At 41.2% G+C, this 19143-nt stretch overlaps 1 protein-coding gene across 2 annotated transcripts in view; it reads right to left on the bottom strand.

The window, feature by feature from the left end:
- Nucleotides 1-18130, bottom strand: part of mgat4a (alpha-1,3-mannosyl-glycoprotein 4-beta-N-acetylglucosaminyltransferase A) — a 27969-nt gene extending 9839 nt beyond the window's left edge. Inside the window, exons 1-6 of one of the 2 annotated variants that reach the window (XM_020609312.1) lie at nucleotides 17137-18130; nucleotides 6521-6688; nucleotides 5727-5867; nucleotides 611-744; nucleotides 447-493; nucleotides 227-340 (exon numbers count right to left, since the gene is read on the bottom strand). In XM_020609312.1, the coding sequence (XP_020464968.1) occupies nucleotides 227-340; nucleotides 447-493; nucleotides 611-744; nucleotides 5727-5867; nucleotides 6521-6688; nucleotides 17137-17230 (698 nt within the window). In that variant the 5' untranslated portion in view covers nucleotides 17231-18130. The remainder of the gene's footprint in view (nucleotides 1-226; nucleotides 341-446; nucleotides 494-610; nucleotides 745-5726; nucleotides 5868-6520; nucleotides 6689-17136) is intronic. The other variant, XM_020609313.1, reaches the window with a different exon arrangement.
- Nucleotides 18131-19143: the final 1013 nt, after the last annotated feature.

The raw sequence follows: 19143 nt of genomic DNA, 5'->3' as shown, positions 1-19143 counted from the left end.
GATCTGACTTTGAGAAATGTATGAAATACTAAGGACCTAAAGCAGCCTACCTAAAACCTCTTGCTTGCTCACTGCCTCCCACTGTCCCCCAACTCATCCTTCACTTTTCTGCAGTCTTTTTTCTCCACGACTTCCATAATGATTTCCATCACACTGTGCCCAATTAATTGTCAGACTACTAAAATCAGAGGCAACGCAAATGACATGCCTAAAGTGAAGTGCTTACTTGACTCTCTCTCTCGAATCTCCAAAAGTCTCTTTGAGGTTGGTGAGGTCAGGATAATAGGTGGATGGTGGAGAGATCACCTCCAACAAACCTGAACTCAGCTCTGTAGAAAACCTGGAGAAGGAAGGTGATCGATTATGTCAACCATGTGACAAACACACAATTTTATCTGAATCACTCCATTTACAACATCTGTCAGGAAACAGAGGCGTGTACTCACTCTTTCTCTAGGCCAGCAACCACGCTGTGCACATACTCCAGGTCAGTCTGCAGAGATTAAACCAAGAAAACAAACATGAGACAAAGACTTTTCATCCCAAGTTTTTAATTTGTTTTGTAGAACAATTATGCTATGACCCATACTTTGTGAATATAAGATCTCACCTCCCCAACAAAGACAATTATAACACAGTCAAGTTTCTCCTCAGGTGATAACTTGTCTATTAGCGAACGCAGTGTCTCCGAGAGGTAAGACTTCACCTTCCGCTTCACTGTGGGGATCCCCATAACCATGGTAACTGAAGAAGACAGAGTGAGGTGAGAAGAGGAAGTGCTGAAGAATCCAGAGGTGGCTGGCTGAGAGGATTCAAAAACCAAATCGTTGTTGTTAGACAATGACAGATGATACCAGCCTAAATCCACAAGCACAGAAATTCCTGCCCAGGCTGACAGATGGCAGTGGGAAGGACGACTGATGGAGATAGAGTGTAATGCATCTGCAAAACCATGCTGCATGCTCTTAGGAAAATGTGATTTAATTCATTAATATATGTGGTTATTGAAATTTATTACAAATCATACAGAAATTTCATTTACAATTTGTGGCAATATAGAGGTAATAATGGCTGGACAGCAAGCAAACATTTATGATACCTCCCATTTACTCAGATGAGCAATTTAGCTCAGCTAGATTAATATATGACATTTTATTAAAAGCAAAAGAGATAAAGCTAAAGATGCTACACAACAGCAATCTGGATCTGGCACCTCTAATTTAATAACAATACAATGTTTCCTGTCTTCATCTGTCATTTTTTAATTAACTGATTAAACATGAACTGATAAAATGTCAGTTTTCAGACCCCCAATGCATTCCTCTAAACAGCTTATTTTGGCTGACCAAATCTCAAAGTTATGTACACACAAAACAAAAAATGCTAATTATGAAAATGCAAATCCTCAGTTTCAGTGGAAGAATTACAAACAGTATGTTACCCAAATTGTCTTCAATTAATTTTGAGTGTGATCCTATGGAGAGATTCCCTGCAAACTACTGTACACCAGCCAGAATAACCAGACTGTTACAGTCATAAAACCACTTTATATTAATGAGTAGGATACAAGGATAACTTTCAGTAGGGAATGAGAGAGGGAGAGAATGAGAAAGCAGAGAGTGTAAAGCGAGACCACACTGATTAGAAAACTAATGCGAGGATGAACACATTATCAGGATGGTTATCTGACACTGAATCAGTGCTTTCCTCATGCTAAGGAAAGCAAGGCAGCAGCATGAAATTACTTATTACATTGTGTGTTCTCTCTTTCAGGTTTTGCTTTCTATACATGGAAGACTTGCCCTTTACTGATTTCAGATCCTAGGGTCACAATCTACAGAAGGCAGTTTTGCACAAAACATACCATGCCTTTCCAGTGAAAAGGAAAACAAGGTGGTGTTACCTTAATGGAAGTTACAAGCAACTGGCCCCATAGGTATAGTAATGCCTGTGAAATACATGGACTGGGGCTAGCATGTGTGCATGTTTGTGTGTGGTAGTGCGGTTTCAAAGTGGAAACATGCTGACTGAGCTGATATAAGGGCACAAGGGGCATTAATAAAGGCACAAAACTAACTTGAGGTGTAGAATCAGTGAGCAGCATAGAGGACTTGAGAAAGGGTGCAGTCCTCCAGAGTGATATGTGCAGCGTGAAGAATCTGTCCCAGCTTTGCTTTGTGTTTCTCACACTGAGCTCCTTGCCATATAGAAACACCCACTGCCACCAAGAAAGTAGGTCAAGGATGAAAAAGAAAATGTGGGCGGAAAGAAAAGAGACCGAGACTGACAGAATAGGGGAGGTTGGCAGACAGTGAATGAGTGATAATGCATGCAAGTGTAGCATGAGCAGCACCGACTCTAGGGCTACCCCTCCCCATGTCCCTTGATCAGCCTGCCTGCTTCACTCTGTCATCCTTTCATCTCCTTTGATAAAGAAAGCACAACATCTACATCTATGTCTGCTGCTCTGTCACATCGCTGACAAGAACTGACCTGGCATAACGTACAAGTAAAAGAAGCTGGTATTTAGCTGTGTTTGTTGCCACCACATTGTACAGTGGGTTTGTATGCTTCAAGAGTCCTGCAATATATGTCTAGTTTAATGGTGTGCCTAAGCCTACCATCTAAATGTGTTCATTTTCCTGATTAGAAACCATGGGTAAACATTATTTAGGGTTAGTGTCAAGGAAATGATATCACTGAATCACTGCTTGTAGAGGGACTAATCATGCAAAAGTGTCTGCGTATGGAACACTCACTTTGACTTAAGTCTAAGTTAATTATGTGATGACATTTCAAATGTAACTAATAAAATGCGGGTTTAAGTTTCAGGTACATGTTTTGAGACAATTGTAAGGTTGGAAGAACTTTGGAGGACACAAGTAATGTACATGTTAATAAAAACATTGAGAAAAAATACAAATTATTTGTTACATTTATAGAAAATGTGTTATTATATTAGTTTATCATAGCTAATCTGGAATTAAATATGAATGAAGTAATGAAAACTATAATAGAATAAACTGAAAAAAGTCTGGCCATAGTGGCATATGTGTATGAGAGACCAAAAGTCTATTCTGGTTTTGTAAAGCAAAGTAAATGTTGCTGCTAGGCATGAGAGGAATCCTGAATAAGCTGGTTGCTGCACTGTGATGGCATGACGGAAGCTTTTTAAAAGGACTGACTTTCTTGTGTGTCTGGGTGTGCCTGCATCCACTCAAGTGAGTGATAATCCTTTTAAACCAGACTTGGCAGTGGAATACTTGAATACACAATATATTAAAATCCTCCTGGTAAAAGTGAATCTTGCATTCTAAATGGTTTATTCAATAAATGTAATCTATAACACATTGGACCTGGTTAAAAAACTCAATCAATAACCAGTTACAGTGATCATAAGTCATACTCTCCATTATATGGATCCCCTCTATACAATGCAACTAGAAAGGTATCAAAGGGACCTTTGCTGAAACAGTAATTATACACCTTGTTGTACTGGTTCATTTCGTATGTTACTTAATACTGTATAAAACTGTTAGCACTTAAAAGACAGTCACAGCCCATTGGGGTGACACTCTGCCTGACATGCATCACAAAATTCTTGCAACTTGGGCAAGTATAGACAACAAACCTAATACAAAAGCACTCAGGGAGCACATGTACCTGCACCAAGGCACAACATTCACTCATGCAAATGGGCCCCTTGTGAAAAATGAGATCTAGAACACCACAAAGAAAAAAAAAAAAAACACAAACAAAAGCAGTGTTGTTCTTGAAATTCTGGTTCAAAGCTTTGGCGTTTGATATACAAGGCTGTAGCACAGGTTTACCATGTGTTAAGAAACGTTAGAGAGTGTGTATATGAATGTGTTAAAAAGCTACAGAGTTAGCACTGAACGCAACTATTTTCAGATGACATCTTGTAAATTAGATTGTGTTAATTAATGAACTGAGATCACAACTGCCATTTAGACTGACTGAGTAATATAACCAGCATGATCACAAGTTTCTACACTATTTCATGTTTGACCCTCTGCTGAAAATGTACAAGCAATTACATCAGAAGCCTGTAAGACAGCCAAACCAGCAAAGATAGAAAACCAACTTGTGAATATATAAGACTATGTTATATTTACAGTTAACTATAATCACCTTTCATGCAGAAGTAAAAGTCTGTGCGACCTTATAACTAATACAATTGGAAGTTTTGTGTGAGTATGAAAGTATGAAGTAATTCAGGGAACATATTCTTGTCACTGCACTACCATCTTTAATTAGAAAGCAGTTGGGGGATTGTGTGAACCTTCACGTGTTTGACACTTCCAGTGAGGTTCTTTACAAAGAAGGGAGAAAAAAAAAAAAAAAAAAAAAAATCAGCTGGGATCACGTGGATCTAAACAGATGCATGACTGTCTACACTCTCCTCTAGACAACAAAGACAGCAGTTAAAAGGAGGGGTGAAAACACATCCACTATGCCGCCTGCTTAATAGCTGGCCAGTGTACAAGAACAAAAGCTAGTATATAACTGACTGCTTGGCAACAAAAAGTAGAGAATGTCCAAAAGGGCACAAGTTGGAAACTGGATGACTTGGTAAAGGCCATACATGTGTTTGGAACCTGTGATGTCTAAAAGGGATTCAGCCAGATCCCAATCAAACCAGTTCAGTCTCAGAGTGTCTCTGAACTATTTCTTCCAATATTCCTTATTTAATTTGAAGTGGGATCATGTCCTAATTTGCACCACTATAAATATCCCAATGACAGATATGCTTAGACCAGCAGAGAAATACAAGGGAAAATTAAACACACAGAAGTGGACTAAGAAAAACTAGTCACAGAAAAAGGGAGAGTAAAGTCACAGTCACAGTGCCAGGGGTCGATCAGGTATGGCACATGGTCTGCACAAGTGGTAGAAAGGCTATACCAAACAGTGGGCAGCAACAAATTCTGTATCATCAGAGGCTAGAGCATTCCACTCTCCAAGAAGACTGGGAACTCCTCACTGTTCTTGACTTCAGCCCACCTTCTTTTCCTCCATTTTGTCTACGGCCCCTGTTTCTCCCCTCAGTCACTGTCATAAGAAATATGGAAGCACCATTTGAGCTGTTCAGACTCTAATTTCATCACCTTCACATCCATAAGTCACTACCTATCACACTTAAAATGCCAGATAAGCAAGCCTCTTAGAGAGAACTCTAGCAGCAGTTACATGCATAATGTTGCTGGAGGGGTGAAAGGCAGGAAATTATAGAAACACAAATGAGGCTGCTGGATTTATTGTGACCTGTGCCTAAATATTTCATAATATGATCTTCAGTTTATGTTCCAAAGGCAAACCTTATTGAAAAAGCACTTTAAAAAAAGAAGGAAGAAAACTATGGAGAAAAGAACCTGAACACATAAAGGACAAGAACATCTCAGAGTAGGATAGAGAGATGAAGACAAGAAGGAAATCCATGTTCAATCAAATTAAGAGCTAGGATACATACTAACTTGCAAAGTAAATACAGAATGATACTAATGTTCTTCAGGAAGACACTATCACAAAGCTCAGTCCAGAGAAAATACTTGTTGTGACCTGGCTGAGATCTGATTCTCTTCCTGGTGTAATGAGGATCTCTTGAGCAGTTACTGCGTTTGTGTAGGATGAGCATGCATATTCTGGGGGGGGGGAAAAACCCTCAATCATACATTTTCAGTGTGCATATGCAGTAGGCTGCTCACCTCCCGTACGGCCGAGACCAACCTGCACAGCAGGGTGCAGGCTGCCCTCATTGTTGAGTAGATGAGGCAGGTGATGGTAAATATCTGGCACCTGGAGAGGTTTCCTATTTGCAAGCTCCTTCAATAGTTTCTGTGTCTCATCTGTAAGCAGCCACAGCACAACAGGTTAAGTAGGGTCCACTTCTTACTTTCATCAAATGATGACAGGAGTGACATTACGCTGACTTGTCAAGCCCCACTTGTTAACACTCAAGTGCTCAAGTAGAACAGTGATGCTATAGCTACAGAACATTTGAATAAACCATTTGTATGCACTGGGTTACCGACAGGAAGAGCGAGTTGTTTCTGAGAACCTTAATACTCACTGGCTACAGAACCCTGTCCATGCTTGTGACTTACAGCACACTGCATGGTGCACAAGTTCACACTGTACTGCAGTGTTCTTGACTGTGGAAGACTTCTGCAGCCAGTAATTGAACACAGTCCATTTTTATTCTCCATTTCTGTGTGCATGATGTATAACAAAACCAAATCACAATCTGCCATATTAAACCATAAAATAGTAGTAGTGGTGGATTGTTTTGGAGGCGGGCTACTTTTCCGTGGCCCGTGTGACGACACAAAGCCAAAGCAAGAGGCGATGCTCAATTACATATTACATGACAAGCACAACATTACAAATTATAGAGACAACACTGCACCTTTTGTGCACAAATGACTGAAAAAATTAAACTTGGATGTTTACTTTACACTGCAGTTAATGAGTCTTGTATGTGCTTGTATGTGTCAGTTACCTGAGAAGTTTGTGAGGGCATCTTTGCTGTTGTTAGTCTCGGCAATGGCATGTCTGAACTGCTCAAGAATATTGTTGAGCTCAGACGAGCGCTGCAGCGTCCTATGCTCTGCCACACGAAGGCGCTCTTTCAAGGCATGGAACTCCCGCTGGTATGCTATCAGCTTCTCTGTAATAGAAATTAGTAGGGTGTATTAGTGGGTGACAACATGCACTCTACTCTATACATTTCTAGACACCTATCAGAAAATCATAGATAAGGCTGCATCATTTCAATCCCACAGATTTGAACCTAGGTTTTGTTTTTAAAAAATAAAATTAAAATTGTGATCTGAGTCCTGGGTCCTTTTCCACAAGGTAAGAACATGTCAGAGGCTGCTACGTATGTTAAACACACCAGCTAACCTGAGGCCAAAGTCTGGATGTATTTCAAATTCTACTGGCCAGGATACAACGAGGATTTCAAATCAGAGGTAAAAATGTAGGTCAAATTTCAGTTGGTTGTGGTAGCAGTCAACTGCAAGTGCAAGTGCAACTGCAAGTGTCTGTGCTAGTGTAAGCAGCTAGTATCATAATGCATTAGTTGAAAACGCCACCTGGTTGAAGTCAACAGCTGGAGCTCCAAGTTATTTCATTTGCAAGGACACATGCCCACAGTGTTGTTGAAAATGTGGGATTTAGACAAATGATGAGTCTGGAGCTAAAGGTACACAATAACAAGTATGCAGCAATCCAGTGAAAAGCAAAACTGCTTTGAGGAAATGCCTACTCTTTCTCAAGCCTGAACACACACACACACACACACCTGTGTATGTGTGTTTATGTTCTCTCCCTCTAACCTCATAAATTTTGTAACAAAATCAAATCTGTACTACTAACACTCACACCGAAACTTGCTTTTCAGGCAAGTTGTAAAAATGCCACACATTTTCTTGGCCCTAATATCACAGTCATTTACATTCCTAACAATCTCCAAAAACAACAATTATTTTATTAAAGAACATCACTAACTGCATTACAAAGCCCAAAGAAATGAACATTCAGTAACTGTTACTAGCTAAAAAAATACTAAAATGTAAAAGAAACACAAACATTATTCAACACAAAAACTTCATCAGGTAACATCAGTGCCAAGATTGACTCAGTGTGTCATAAAATATCCAGCTTATTTAAACCTCTGTGATCTCAGTCCTTGAAATCTTCCTTTTTCATGCAATTTCACATCCTCTACTGTGACACCAATCGCTAAGCATCTGGATCCTGATAAGGGCTCAGCAAAAACCGGTTTCCTCAGGTCTTTGCAGTAAACAGTTGCACGTGACTTCCAGTTGGTATTGCGGGTGAATTGCTGCTCCTGAGTGATGAACCACTGTCAATAGCATCATCACAATGTACTGCAGTAATGTAGAGATTTGAAAACTATATTGGAGAAAAATAGTGCTGTCCCTTCACTCAGCAGCTGGTTGTGCTCTACAGACCCAATGCACTTGTTTAAAAAGGATTTTTTCCCGCTATTGTGCACGTGGGCATGCTGAAAGACATCCTCTTCTTTTGAACCACTATACTTACTGTACTTGAATAGAAACAATCTGGTATACATGAAGCATGAACGTCTGTTACCAGTCTTCTGATACAAATAATAAATATGGAGGCTTATTCACATTTTCTCTTACTTACAGTACATGTAAATAACATTTTATGCTCTGTGCAGCCTGGAGCAAGAGAGTAAAATATAAGGTGCAACAGACTGAGATGTGTCAGTGAATTCTAAATGTCATCAGATACATTATAGGTACATCTCAAGTCTCTCATAAGGATCGTCATTTCCCTCACTTGAGGAGAAAGGACTCAAGGAAACATATTAACGATATGAGATGTCCTTTCCTCAGAACCTTCATGTGAAGCCTCATGTATCCTCAGTCATGGCTCCTCCAGCAGTGCCCTTCATTCTTGCTCCTTGGTCCTCAGAGACAATATAAGAGACCTGGAACATCCTACGGCTTCTGTCGACCAGAATGACTTCTGGGTGGACCGAGTACATAGAAAAAATCTTATAAGAGACATGAGATTAACCTTATTTCACAGCCTAAGTTCCAAAATTCCACAGACTGATGGACTTTGCACTCTTCCAAAAATTTTGGTTTTATTAGGTCTAGCTAGTGATTGTGTGAGTCTGAGATGTTTCTTTTGTGACTGAGCTCTGCTCTCTCTGGGGCTAAAAATGGTCCTTGTCTTAGTCCATTGCTTTGTTTTATTTACTGGAAATTAGGGTTGTGTATCTCTCCCGTTCATGCAATTCAACTAGTATCTTGATACATGGCCCACGATTTGATACAAAAATGATCCAGCTAAATTTGCAATGATACAATACAGTGTGAATCAGAGTAATTTCAATTCAGCTGATAATTAGTTTTAATGTTGCTTCTGTTTGACCATCTATACATAAATTTAAGTGTGTGTGGTGGGGGTGGGTCTGATCTTCCTCTTCATTGTGCCCCTTCACAGAGCCTTTAAATACAACAAACCCCAGACTCCCTTTATCTTCCTCTGTCCATCACTCTCTCTGACTGAGCTATTGTCTGTCCACTCTGCTCTGGCTCCTCTTTTGCACAGAACCAGGTTGTTCCTCATGAATGTTGATCTCTAAGTCACACAGACAGATGCTGTCATCTGGCCCAAACATCATGAGAAGTGTAGCTTCAAACTAAAACAGACTTTCATCTTCACACCAGGGCTTTCACTGTAAAGTCCCAAGCCTGCTGAGGCAGAACCACACCTGTAACCCCACTATGCGGAAAAAAAGAAAAAAGAAAAAAAAAAAAGACAAGCCACACAGAGCGCCACAGGAAGAGAAGCAACACATAGATGAGGTTTCCATTTAGTTGCAGGTTTCGTTTGAACCAGTGCTGCTGTTTCACATGCTGAGTATCATCACATGTTCTTTCAAGGGAAGAATGTATTCTTTTTAACCTGAGTAGCATGTCGATGTCCACATATGTTGGGCAGTGATGTCACTCGATCTATATTTTCATTACTGTTAGACTACATTTTACCCTGACTTAATATAAAGAGCTCAATCTAGAGAAAAAACAAGATACCTTTGGCTAATCAAGTTATATCACTATCAAATTCAATTAAATAATGATTCTACTCTAATGGTTTACAGCCATTGTCTGACTAAATGGAAACAAAATGGATTAAACAATTAGAACTACCTGAGGTCTGGAGTACATCTACACAATCTCATTAATTTTCTCTGCTGTCTAGTACCATGAGTAGTGGGGGAATGGCTTTGCTCTGCCTCTGAGCTTGACAACCTCTCCTCTTCTTTTGCATTTGCATTCAGTGTCTATTCTTTTAACATCTTCTTCCCTCAATATCATTTCATACCATTGTCATGTCATGTTTTTGTGTCCTCTGTGTGCATTACTTTCTGCACTACCTGCACTTCCATCCTGGTTACCATATGTCCATTCCCCCCATGATATTTTACCATACTTGTAATACTTTGTCATACTTGAGTCCTTTCCTGAGTTTATTTATTAATGGAGCTACGTGGGAGGAATGAAGAGCTGGTTATATAATGGACATTCAACAACTAGCCTTTAAAACGAACAGACTCAAGGCCTCTCACACACACACACACACACGCGCGTGCACACCCCCGCGCGCTCACACTTACACGTACATGCATGGTTCTGGTCAAACAGAGATGTACTATCCCTTATGAAACCTACCAGTCTGCCAATTTGGAGTTAAAGCATTAATTCTGATCTAAGGATGATCCATTTCAATAATTAATGATTTGATCATTGGTCCTTCAATCTGTCATTCTAAAAACCAAATGTCATAAATTATCAAATTCTGCTAAAAAAAAAAAAAAATTGTGAAATGAAAGCAGGGACAAGGGCACATTAACGTGTAGTTCATCTCATCTTTGCGGTTGTACCTCTCCACTGACAGACAGAAGTGAGGTCACTGACCTTAACCTTTGACCAACAAAAGCTAACCGGTTCACCCTTGAGTGCAAATGGACACTTTTGGCAAATGTGAAGATATTCCCTCAAAGTGTTACTGACATATCATCTTCACACATACAGATGTATGTAGGGACAGACAACCTGAGAACACAATGCCTCCGGCTGCAGCTATCTCCAGAATCCGATCTGCAAAGGGCACTTAGTGACTGATAGTCAAAACAATACCGTTACATTCATTATGTCAGTGTGTTTACTCACTTTGACCTCAGTCATACTATTTAAGGCATGTGAATAAAAAACCGACAGGCACAGCATGCTGGTCTGGCCATATACAGTACACTGGATGTTCTGAACTTCACAGTTTAAGAGAGGGAAAGGATGAAAGGATGAACTTAATGCATTAGAGAAATCCAACCCTGGACTCACCAGAGTGTTAAGAGTTTTACCAGTAAATCCATCAGCTCATCATAAGCCCTTGCAGTGATCTTGCCACTGCCCTTGCTGATGTGTGCTGCTGACTGTGGGTTCATAAGTGCTGATGAGGGACTTGTACAGTTGTTTGCATGAGTGTGAATTTCAGTACATTAGATGTCCTTATTAAAGCAAAGTTTCAGTTTTCCAGGTGCCATCTCTTTCACGGGTAAACAACACACCCACGCCCGGCCGCCCAGGTGATGTCAAAAAAAAAAAGTGATTCATCAGACCAGGCCACCTTCTTCCATCATTCCACGGTCCAGTTCTGGTGCTAAATGTGCCCACAGGTGCTTTCAGCAGTGAACAGGGGTCAGCATGGCCACTCTATTATTTTTGAGTTTTTCCAAATCAGATTTTTCAAGCACACAAAATTCTGTTCATCCTGGAGTCTCTACTGCTTGGTTTGTTACCTTTGGATAGAGCCAGGCTAGCTGTTTTCCACTGCCTCCAGTCTTCGTGCAGTGTTGGGGAGTAGTGAACTACATGTAATTAAACTAGTAGTTTAACTACATTTTGCAAAACGTTTGCTGGTAGTTTAACTACATTCATACTTGCATAGTAGTTAAATTGCTTTTTTGTGCTATTTTCTGTGTAATTAACTACTGAAACTACAAATAATTTTAGGCCATAAAAGAAAAGGAATAATTATTTATTATCACTTTATAATGCTGCATGTACAGTACATGACCACTCAACACTGTCAAGGACATTTTCACTGCCAAACCATCCGTTACCATTTAGTGACTTGCAATCGAATAAAAGTCTATTTTTCCAGTCATGCATTTCGTTGTTGAAGATTTCATGAGCTAAGTATATTGTCACACCTCTAAGAGCAGCTGCATTGATTTCTGGTGGTGTTTTACAGAAGAGAAATGCAAGTCAATCCATGAGTAGGTGAGTGTGCTCAAAGGTCTTATGTACTTTACAGAAGCAGAAAATGCACTTTATCCTATTATGTCATTTTTTTTATTTGCAATACACCACAACCCCTTTCATTTCACTTTAAGCAGAGTGAAAAAGTTGTGGGGTCAAAAAAGTACAGAGGTACCAAAAAAGCCATACCAAGCTCCCTTGGCCACTTTCTGACCCAGATTCTGAATTTTGCTTCCTCACCATGGGCTCATTGTTTCTTCTGACCTCCAGCCACTGTTATTCCTCTTCTGAGCTCTACATCATGACAGGGCTCTTGCAGCCTGATGTGTCTCTGTGGCAGAGCATGCTGTCTAAGAGCCCTGAGATGAAAGCATGACCCCACTCTGCTTACCTCCACTCCTCCAGCTGCACTTAGCTCCTGCAGGGCTGCAATAAGCCAGAGCTAATATTCTTTTTTTTATGAACTCCACTTTGAGTGATGTCACCAGTCAACTGTTTAATGTTATCAGGTGAGAGCCACTATGAGTTCATAGTCCCTTACAAAAACTATTTTTAGACTTGAAATGATTAGTTGCTTTACCAGCTGATGATAGAAAATAATTTGCAAATGTTTTGATAATCATCTAATCAATTCAATCATTCTTCAAGCACAAATATGAAAAATTTACAGATTCCATGTTTTCAGATTTGAATATTTTAAGTCAATGACAGACTAAATAGCTTGCACTGTTTGTCTGAAAAACAGGCAATCTGAAAACATCACCGTAGCATCTTAGTACCTGGGAAATTATATTGACATTTTATAAGCAAAAATTAAAGAATATTTTTGTAATCAGATATCAGTGAGAATCCATGTGGACCGTCTGTTCATGAATCTGGCTTTTAATGTATATACACTCCCCCTCTTTTTTGTAAATTAAAAGATCAGCACTACAACTTCTATTATAGGTATGCCTGACGACATCCACACAGACAAGCTGTGTACACACATACCACTATGCACTGGAAGCTTAAGCAAGAGAATAACCAACATTGAACAGCTGCTAAGACTAATCATCATCCCTCCTGCCTGATACTGAGGAGAAATTGAGTCATCAGAGAATTCTGTCCAGAGACATGTATGAACGAATGAATAGCAGTGTGCTTCTGTGTGACTGAGGAAGTGCACAGGAGCACAAGGAGTGAAACAGGAAAGGACTGTCTGGAATAAAGGTAGGTGGGTATGTGTACAAAACACAGGAAAAAGAAGCCATTCCACTGTCTCACTGCCCTAGTGAGCACTTTCATCCTCCAGTCTACCTTCTCGTCTTGCCTGTTGTAAGATTTGGCCTTTCTACTCTCTTCTTCCTTCCAGGCCACTTAGGATTTGACTGGCCCTACCTCACAGCACATACAAACAAAATGTTTACAGAGATACACTACAAATAATAAAAAAATAACGTGTAATCCACATTCTCTCGTGTATCTGGCCTATCACCTTCCTTATCTGCCTGCTAACTGAACCCCGTCACTGCAATCACTTGTGCTATTTTTGGACCATTGTGTTTGGAATGATGCGATGATGGAAAAAAAACATGCCTTTAAATACAGAAGAAGGGGAGCATATGGCTTTGAGGAAGGCAAGGAGGAAGTAACATTTGCAAAAAGGAAGAGTGTTTTGCACTTGGTAACTTAACTCTGAAACCATGTGCCCCTTTGAGCTGCCTCTGTCTTAGGCTGTAAATCACAGATGACATCTAAATATAGTGTTGATATGAATAGCACTATCACAATACATATGAAGAAATGTATTTTGAGTAAAATCTGACCCAACAAGCTATATAATATCGGAACCTGACCCGAGCTCAAAGCAGTTGATCTCATATGATGTTTTGCCCCTTAACACTAAACAAAGAAGACATTTGAGTGCTTCAGCAGTCTAGCCTAAAGTCTGAACTACATGCCCGAACCAGACTCGGACCCAAACCCTTGGGTTCCGACGGGCCTTGTCGGCCTCGGTTCAGGTATCCACGCTCTACACCATACCACTGGAATAAACATACAAGTAATAACACAAAACAAACACACACAAATAATGTGTGGGACTGTTTTAAATAGTGCCTGTGCATTTTGTAACTGCTTTGCATGAGTGACTCATCTTGTTTATCGTTCCTAAATCTCCCTTGTAAAAGAGAACTTGATCTCCTTCTGGAATAAAAGCAGCTTAACTAACCAACCACCTGCCTGAAGCAGAAAACCAAAGTTAAACAGAGAAAGTTAAAAGCATCTCATGGTGGCATAATGTGCTCGTAGTGCTATAGCCCTGTTTTCCTCACATAACAACAAACAAGGTGACTAATGCATGCTTGCTTTGTCACCAGTGTGCTCTGTCATCTGCTCTTGCAGACTGTTGAGCTTTTATCAAGTTTGTCCTATAGATGTGAGTGATGACACTGAAACTAGATCTCTAATCCACTTTTTCCTGCTACCCACTTAAATTGTGCAACATGTGTATGTTTTCCTCCCACTCACTCTACTATCAATAATATGGCAAATGCAGACACAAGAATCCAAAGGGAAAGTAATTCAGAACACCAATATTTGTTGCCAGTATATTTATAACATATTGAAAAAGATATATCTCACCTTTACTGCCACATCGAATTTTTGTCCCAGCTCAATTTAAAACCCAAATATTATTATTCATATTTAATCTGAGAGTAAATATTGTTAGATACAACAAGGAGGTACCAGAGCGCAGTCTCTCACTAGGGGATGGGGCGAGCTCTGACAGAGAAGTACACACTCTGGAGAATCATTCAACATGGAGTGTTTCGACAGCTGACTGGTGCAGCTCTCATTCACAGCAGTCAAGTGACCAGGAACAAGTCAGACTGTCCGAAGCAGACTTGGGCAAAAAAAGCCAAACTGTAATAATAAAATATAATTTAAATAAAACTTTACTCAAGATTAGTTCTCCAATCCAGTACTCCACAAAACAAGGACCAACTGTGTTTTATAGGCTAAAATGAAACTAGAAGAAATTGTTCTCAAAGTTTTTGTTTTTAGGATTACTCAATAACAGGGGTCAAGTAAGCTCTAAACACCCAGCATCAAGAGGAGAGGTCATCTATAACTCCAGGGATACATGATACGAAACATAAGAGGCTCCTACTTTTAAAAAGAAAAGAAAAAAAACACCCGTTACTTAACTTTTAAATTCCATCTGTCACAAAACAAGACAAATGATATTCTGCATCCTTCAAAAATGTATTTAAGTCATCATACATTGTACAAGGTCTGTCTTGTTATTAGGACATTAACTGTTGTTGCTTACCAGTGATATTCATGGAAACATCATATTTTTAAAAAACAGGTCTTATTTACTTAAAACTGAAACATGAAAGTAAACAGACCTCAAACAGTGAAATTACATTTGCTGAATAATTCCACAAAAGTTTGCTGGTGTTTGGCTGGTTTGGTCCTGTCGTCTACAGCTGCCTCTTGAAGCTTTCAAATCATTCATATTCTGTGTGGTGGTTAGTTCACAGATGGTGAAACAAGCTGTCCAGCTGTCTTTACAGCAACCAATTTCTGACAGTTTTTTGAGCCACATCCATCTTTTGAAAGCCAAAATACCTCCATACAAGTGAGGATGATCCATGTCTAACAATTAACACTGTAAATTGTGGAGCTGGTGGTGTTTGTATTTTGTCTCATACTGCTGCTATTTCACTCATTTTTAACAGTACCAATTGCATTTTCTTAGGCAGCTACACTAGCTTAACTTGTGCTGTGGTGACCACACTGCATACGTTACTGACGAGGCTCAATGGGCGGATGCCAATTCAACATGTTGAATCGGCCAAAAAAAAAAAAAAAAACACCGACAGAGTCCAGCAGGTGCCAAAAGTGTGAGACACACTGGGAAGACAAGCCCCGGCAGACGCTGACCGACAGCGGCAAAATAATTGTAAGCAAAGAGCCCTTTATTAATTATTTGTCCCACTGCCAGTGTTAAAGTCTCTTCAGACAGACAGCCAACCGTCAGCTTGGTGTGTCATGGCCCTTACTTTGCTTATCAAATGCACTCACTCTTCCATGCCCTCCTCACTGACAAACAGTAGGACAAAATATTTTACCACATATTTTAAAACTTTAAAAGTTGTATATTTGACCATATGCCAGTATTATCAACTGAAGAGATAAATGAGGCACAGAAAAAGGGGTCCTTGTTTCCAAGTTATAGAAAATTACTAGCTAGTTATTGCACAGATGGTTCTGCTCTGACTAAAGGGCCACTGGATTGTTTCAACAGGTGCAGTGAACAAAACAGAGGGCATCATCATTTGACCTTTGCTTATCTCTCTCTCTCTCTCGCTCTCTTTCTCACACACACACACACACACACACACACACACACACACACACTTCAAGCCATGGACCAGACCTGAGTGGTTGCACTCAGCAGAATCCATTTGAAGAAAAATACTTCATCAAACTGATAAGCTCCCAGTAATCACAGCATGAAGCCTTGCCTTGGAATTTATCAAAAGGTCATTACACTCTGTCCATAAAAAGTTGCTAAGGCCCATAACCTTCAACACAGAGACTGGGTTAACTCTGCAAATAACCACTCAGCCCTTGCACACCGCTAAAACACTAACACAACAGGTATACTGAGCCTGAGCCTATATGACTGACAGGACATGTAAATAAGGGTAATGCTCAGACCTTAAATATTGAGTGGTGTGATAATAAAGAGCTGCAAACAGTGCTTTAAACGGCAGGGAACATTAAACTATCCCTGACTGACTGAAGAAGAATTCAGGCTGATGAGCTCATAGAGATAAGTCAGCGGTATCTGTAACACACCAAAATAAGCACAATAAACATCAGCCTGAGCCCTGCGATGGATTGGCGACCTGTCCACGGTGTACCCCGCCTTCGCCCGATTGCCGGCCGGGATTGGCTCCGCTCCCACCCCTCCGTGACCCCGTTCAGGGACTAAACGGTAGAAAATGAATCAGCCTGTTTAAAGGGGCCAATTATTACAACAGGTAACCCCTGCATGATGTAGCTTGCACCATGATTATGTGGGGCATAACAGAGTGCCCGTGAATACCAATCTGTCGAATACAAACCGGGTGCGTAAGAGGTGAACACCAACACCTGTCGTAGGACAGCTACGACATGTTGCTGCACCCCCGTGAGCTTGATCTTCACCAGTTGTTGACCAGGCCTTACAAGGGTCTTCTAAATTGCAGTCAAACCTCATTTTAGTGTGGTGTCCGTGATGACAAAAACCCACCTTTGCCATTCTGCCACGCTGTGTACCAGGACAGGCTGAGGAAAGATGTCAAGAAAATAATCACAGTGGCCACAGTTCCATTTCTGAGCCTCATCTCATTTCAGCAATGCCTCTCCTCGGCTGAGTGTCGGGGACGCGGGAGCTGCCGTCGCCTCCCTCCCTCTGTCTCTGTCCGTCTTCAGGACGCTGACACGGGCGTAGGTGCAGGCATATGGGGGCGTCCAACAGTAAAACGCTCCAGTTAGTAGGACTGTGAACACGGGCTTCTGCGCCGAGGGGAGTGCTCGGAAGTACCCTCTGGTTCGGTGCGTCTTTTCTTGTTGTTGTTGTTCGGAGGGCTCCTCCTGTACAGTCCAACAGCTAACAGTCACGAGTCAAATGTCTTTTCACGACGAGACAGCTTACATGGTTGGTTAAGACCGAGCAAGTTACCTTCCGACACAACCCATTGTAATTTTCCACAGTCAGTCGTTAGTTACAAGTAGAAGGCATTTCAAGCGTGTGACGGTTGGTCCCCTGGAATAGGCTGTTGTCTCTGACTACGTCCGAAAGGCTACGCCTCAAATTACGGCGATTTTGCTTTGACTAGCAACAGATGAAAAAAAAATTAATAAAAATGCGTATTGCCAACTAGCCAAGCCTTCTATTTGCTCTTCAACGTACCCACTTAGTTTTATCCGTTGTGCTAGCCGGTCGACCTGCTTGCCGACTGCGACGTTAGTTAGCTAAAAGTTGAAACTCCACCGTGGTCTGTCAACCTGCAGATTGTCGAAACGATACCCGGGGCTCTTGCCGCTGTTTTGCGCAGTAGCTTCAGGCTTCGAGGTCGTCCACTTCAGTTAACATTCGCCCTAAAACGAATGAATGGCTACTGCTATCAAAGCCATCTAGCTAGTTACATTAACAGTTAAGCGTTGTCGTAAACTAACTAGCAGCCTCCACCTCATGTCAGCCAGGTCTTCCGGAAACCGCTTTCAAAATAAAACAGCTATGCATGTGGCACAATAACCCATCTGGAGTCTGGATTACGTCAACCGGGCGGAGCGGGCCCCACACCCCCGTGTGTACTCCTGAGAATCCCGGTCACACAGAAAACCCCGGGCTAAGTAGTATTATTCCATCAAATTAGAACTGCCAGTACTAAAAAAATACTTTCTTCATTAACAATTGCTTTCTTCAGTAACTGGTAGGCTGTGTGTGACCGGGCCAATATACAGGCCTAGGCAACTCGGACCGTAGTAACTTTTAGTAGTTCCCCAAGAATAACACCCCTCCTGTTTTCAGAGGTCAAAATCATGCAAATCTCACCAGTACTGAGCTGCTACCCCCCAGATAAATCTGCAAACACGGAGACATTGGAGTTACTCACACAGATAAAACTTTATTTGAGTCAATGTATTGTGGCGACCCTGGTCGGACACCACGATTCGTGTGTGTTCTCTTGTTTGTTGGGTGGGTTCGACACTGACGTTCAGGTGGTGTGCATGCGCTGTTTTGTCCAATGTGGGGTTTGGGGAGGAACAAGTGCGGGAGGGTATAAAAAGGGTAACAGGTGGGCGAGACTGTGTGTTTTGTTGGCGCGGGACATGGTAGAGTTCCGAGGGAGTTGTGTTGTTGCTGCCTTTTTGTTGTTCATCTTCTGTGAGTACATGGTGACATGTTATGCAGCATTTTCATTTAATCCATTTAATAAAACCCGAGAAAAGACAGGACCGGTGTTCTCCTCCTTGCTTGGCTAGGTGCCGGCGCACAGCTGGCTAGTTAGCTGTCACAGTATAGGACAGGGTCAGACCAGCTCCGCTCAACCAAACCAGCAGACTACGACATTGGTGTCAGAAGTGGGATAGTTGCGTCCGTCGAACGGCATTATGGAGAGGAGCCTGGTCGACATAGAGAGAGAGATAAGGGAAAACACCCTCCAGCTAAGGCAGCTGGAGCGAAGGTACTCGGGGCCAGGGACTGACGTTCGCCTGGATGGTGCGAGCACACCACGGCTAGCTCGACAGA

This window comes from Monopterus albus, unplaced genomic scaffold, assembly GCF_001952655.1.
Source record: "Monopterus albus unplaced genomic scaffold, M_albus_1.0 scaffold99.1, whole genome shotgun sequence".
NCBI lineage: Eukaryota > Metazoa > Chordata > Actinopteri > Synbranchiformes > Synbranchidae > Monopterus > Monopterus albus.
This window is presented reverse-complemented; position numbering and strand designations above follow the sequence as displayed.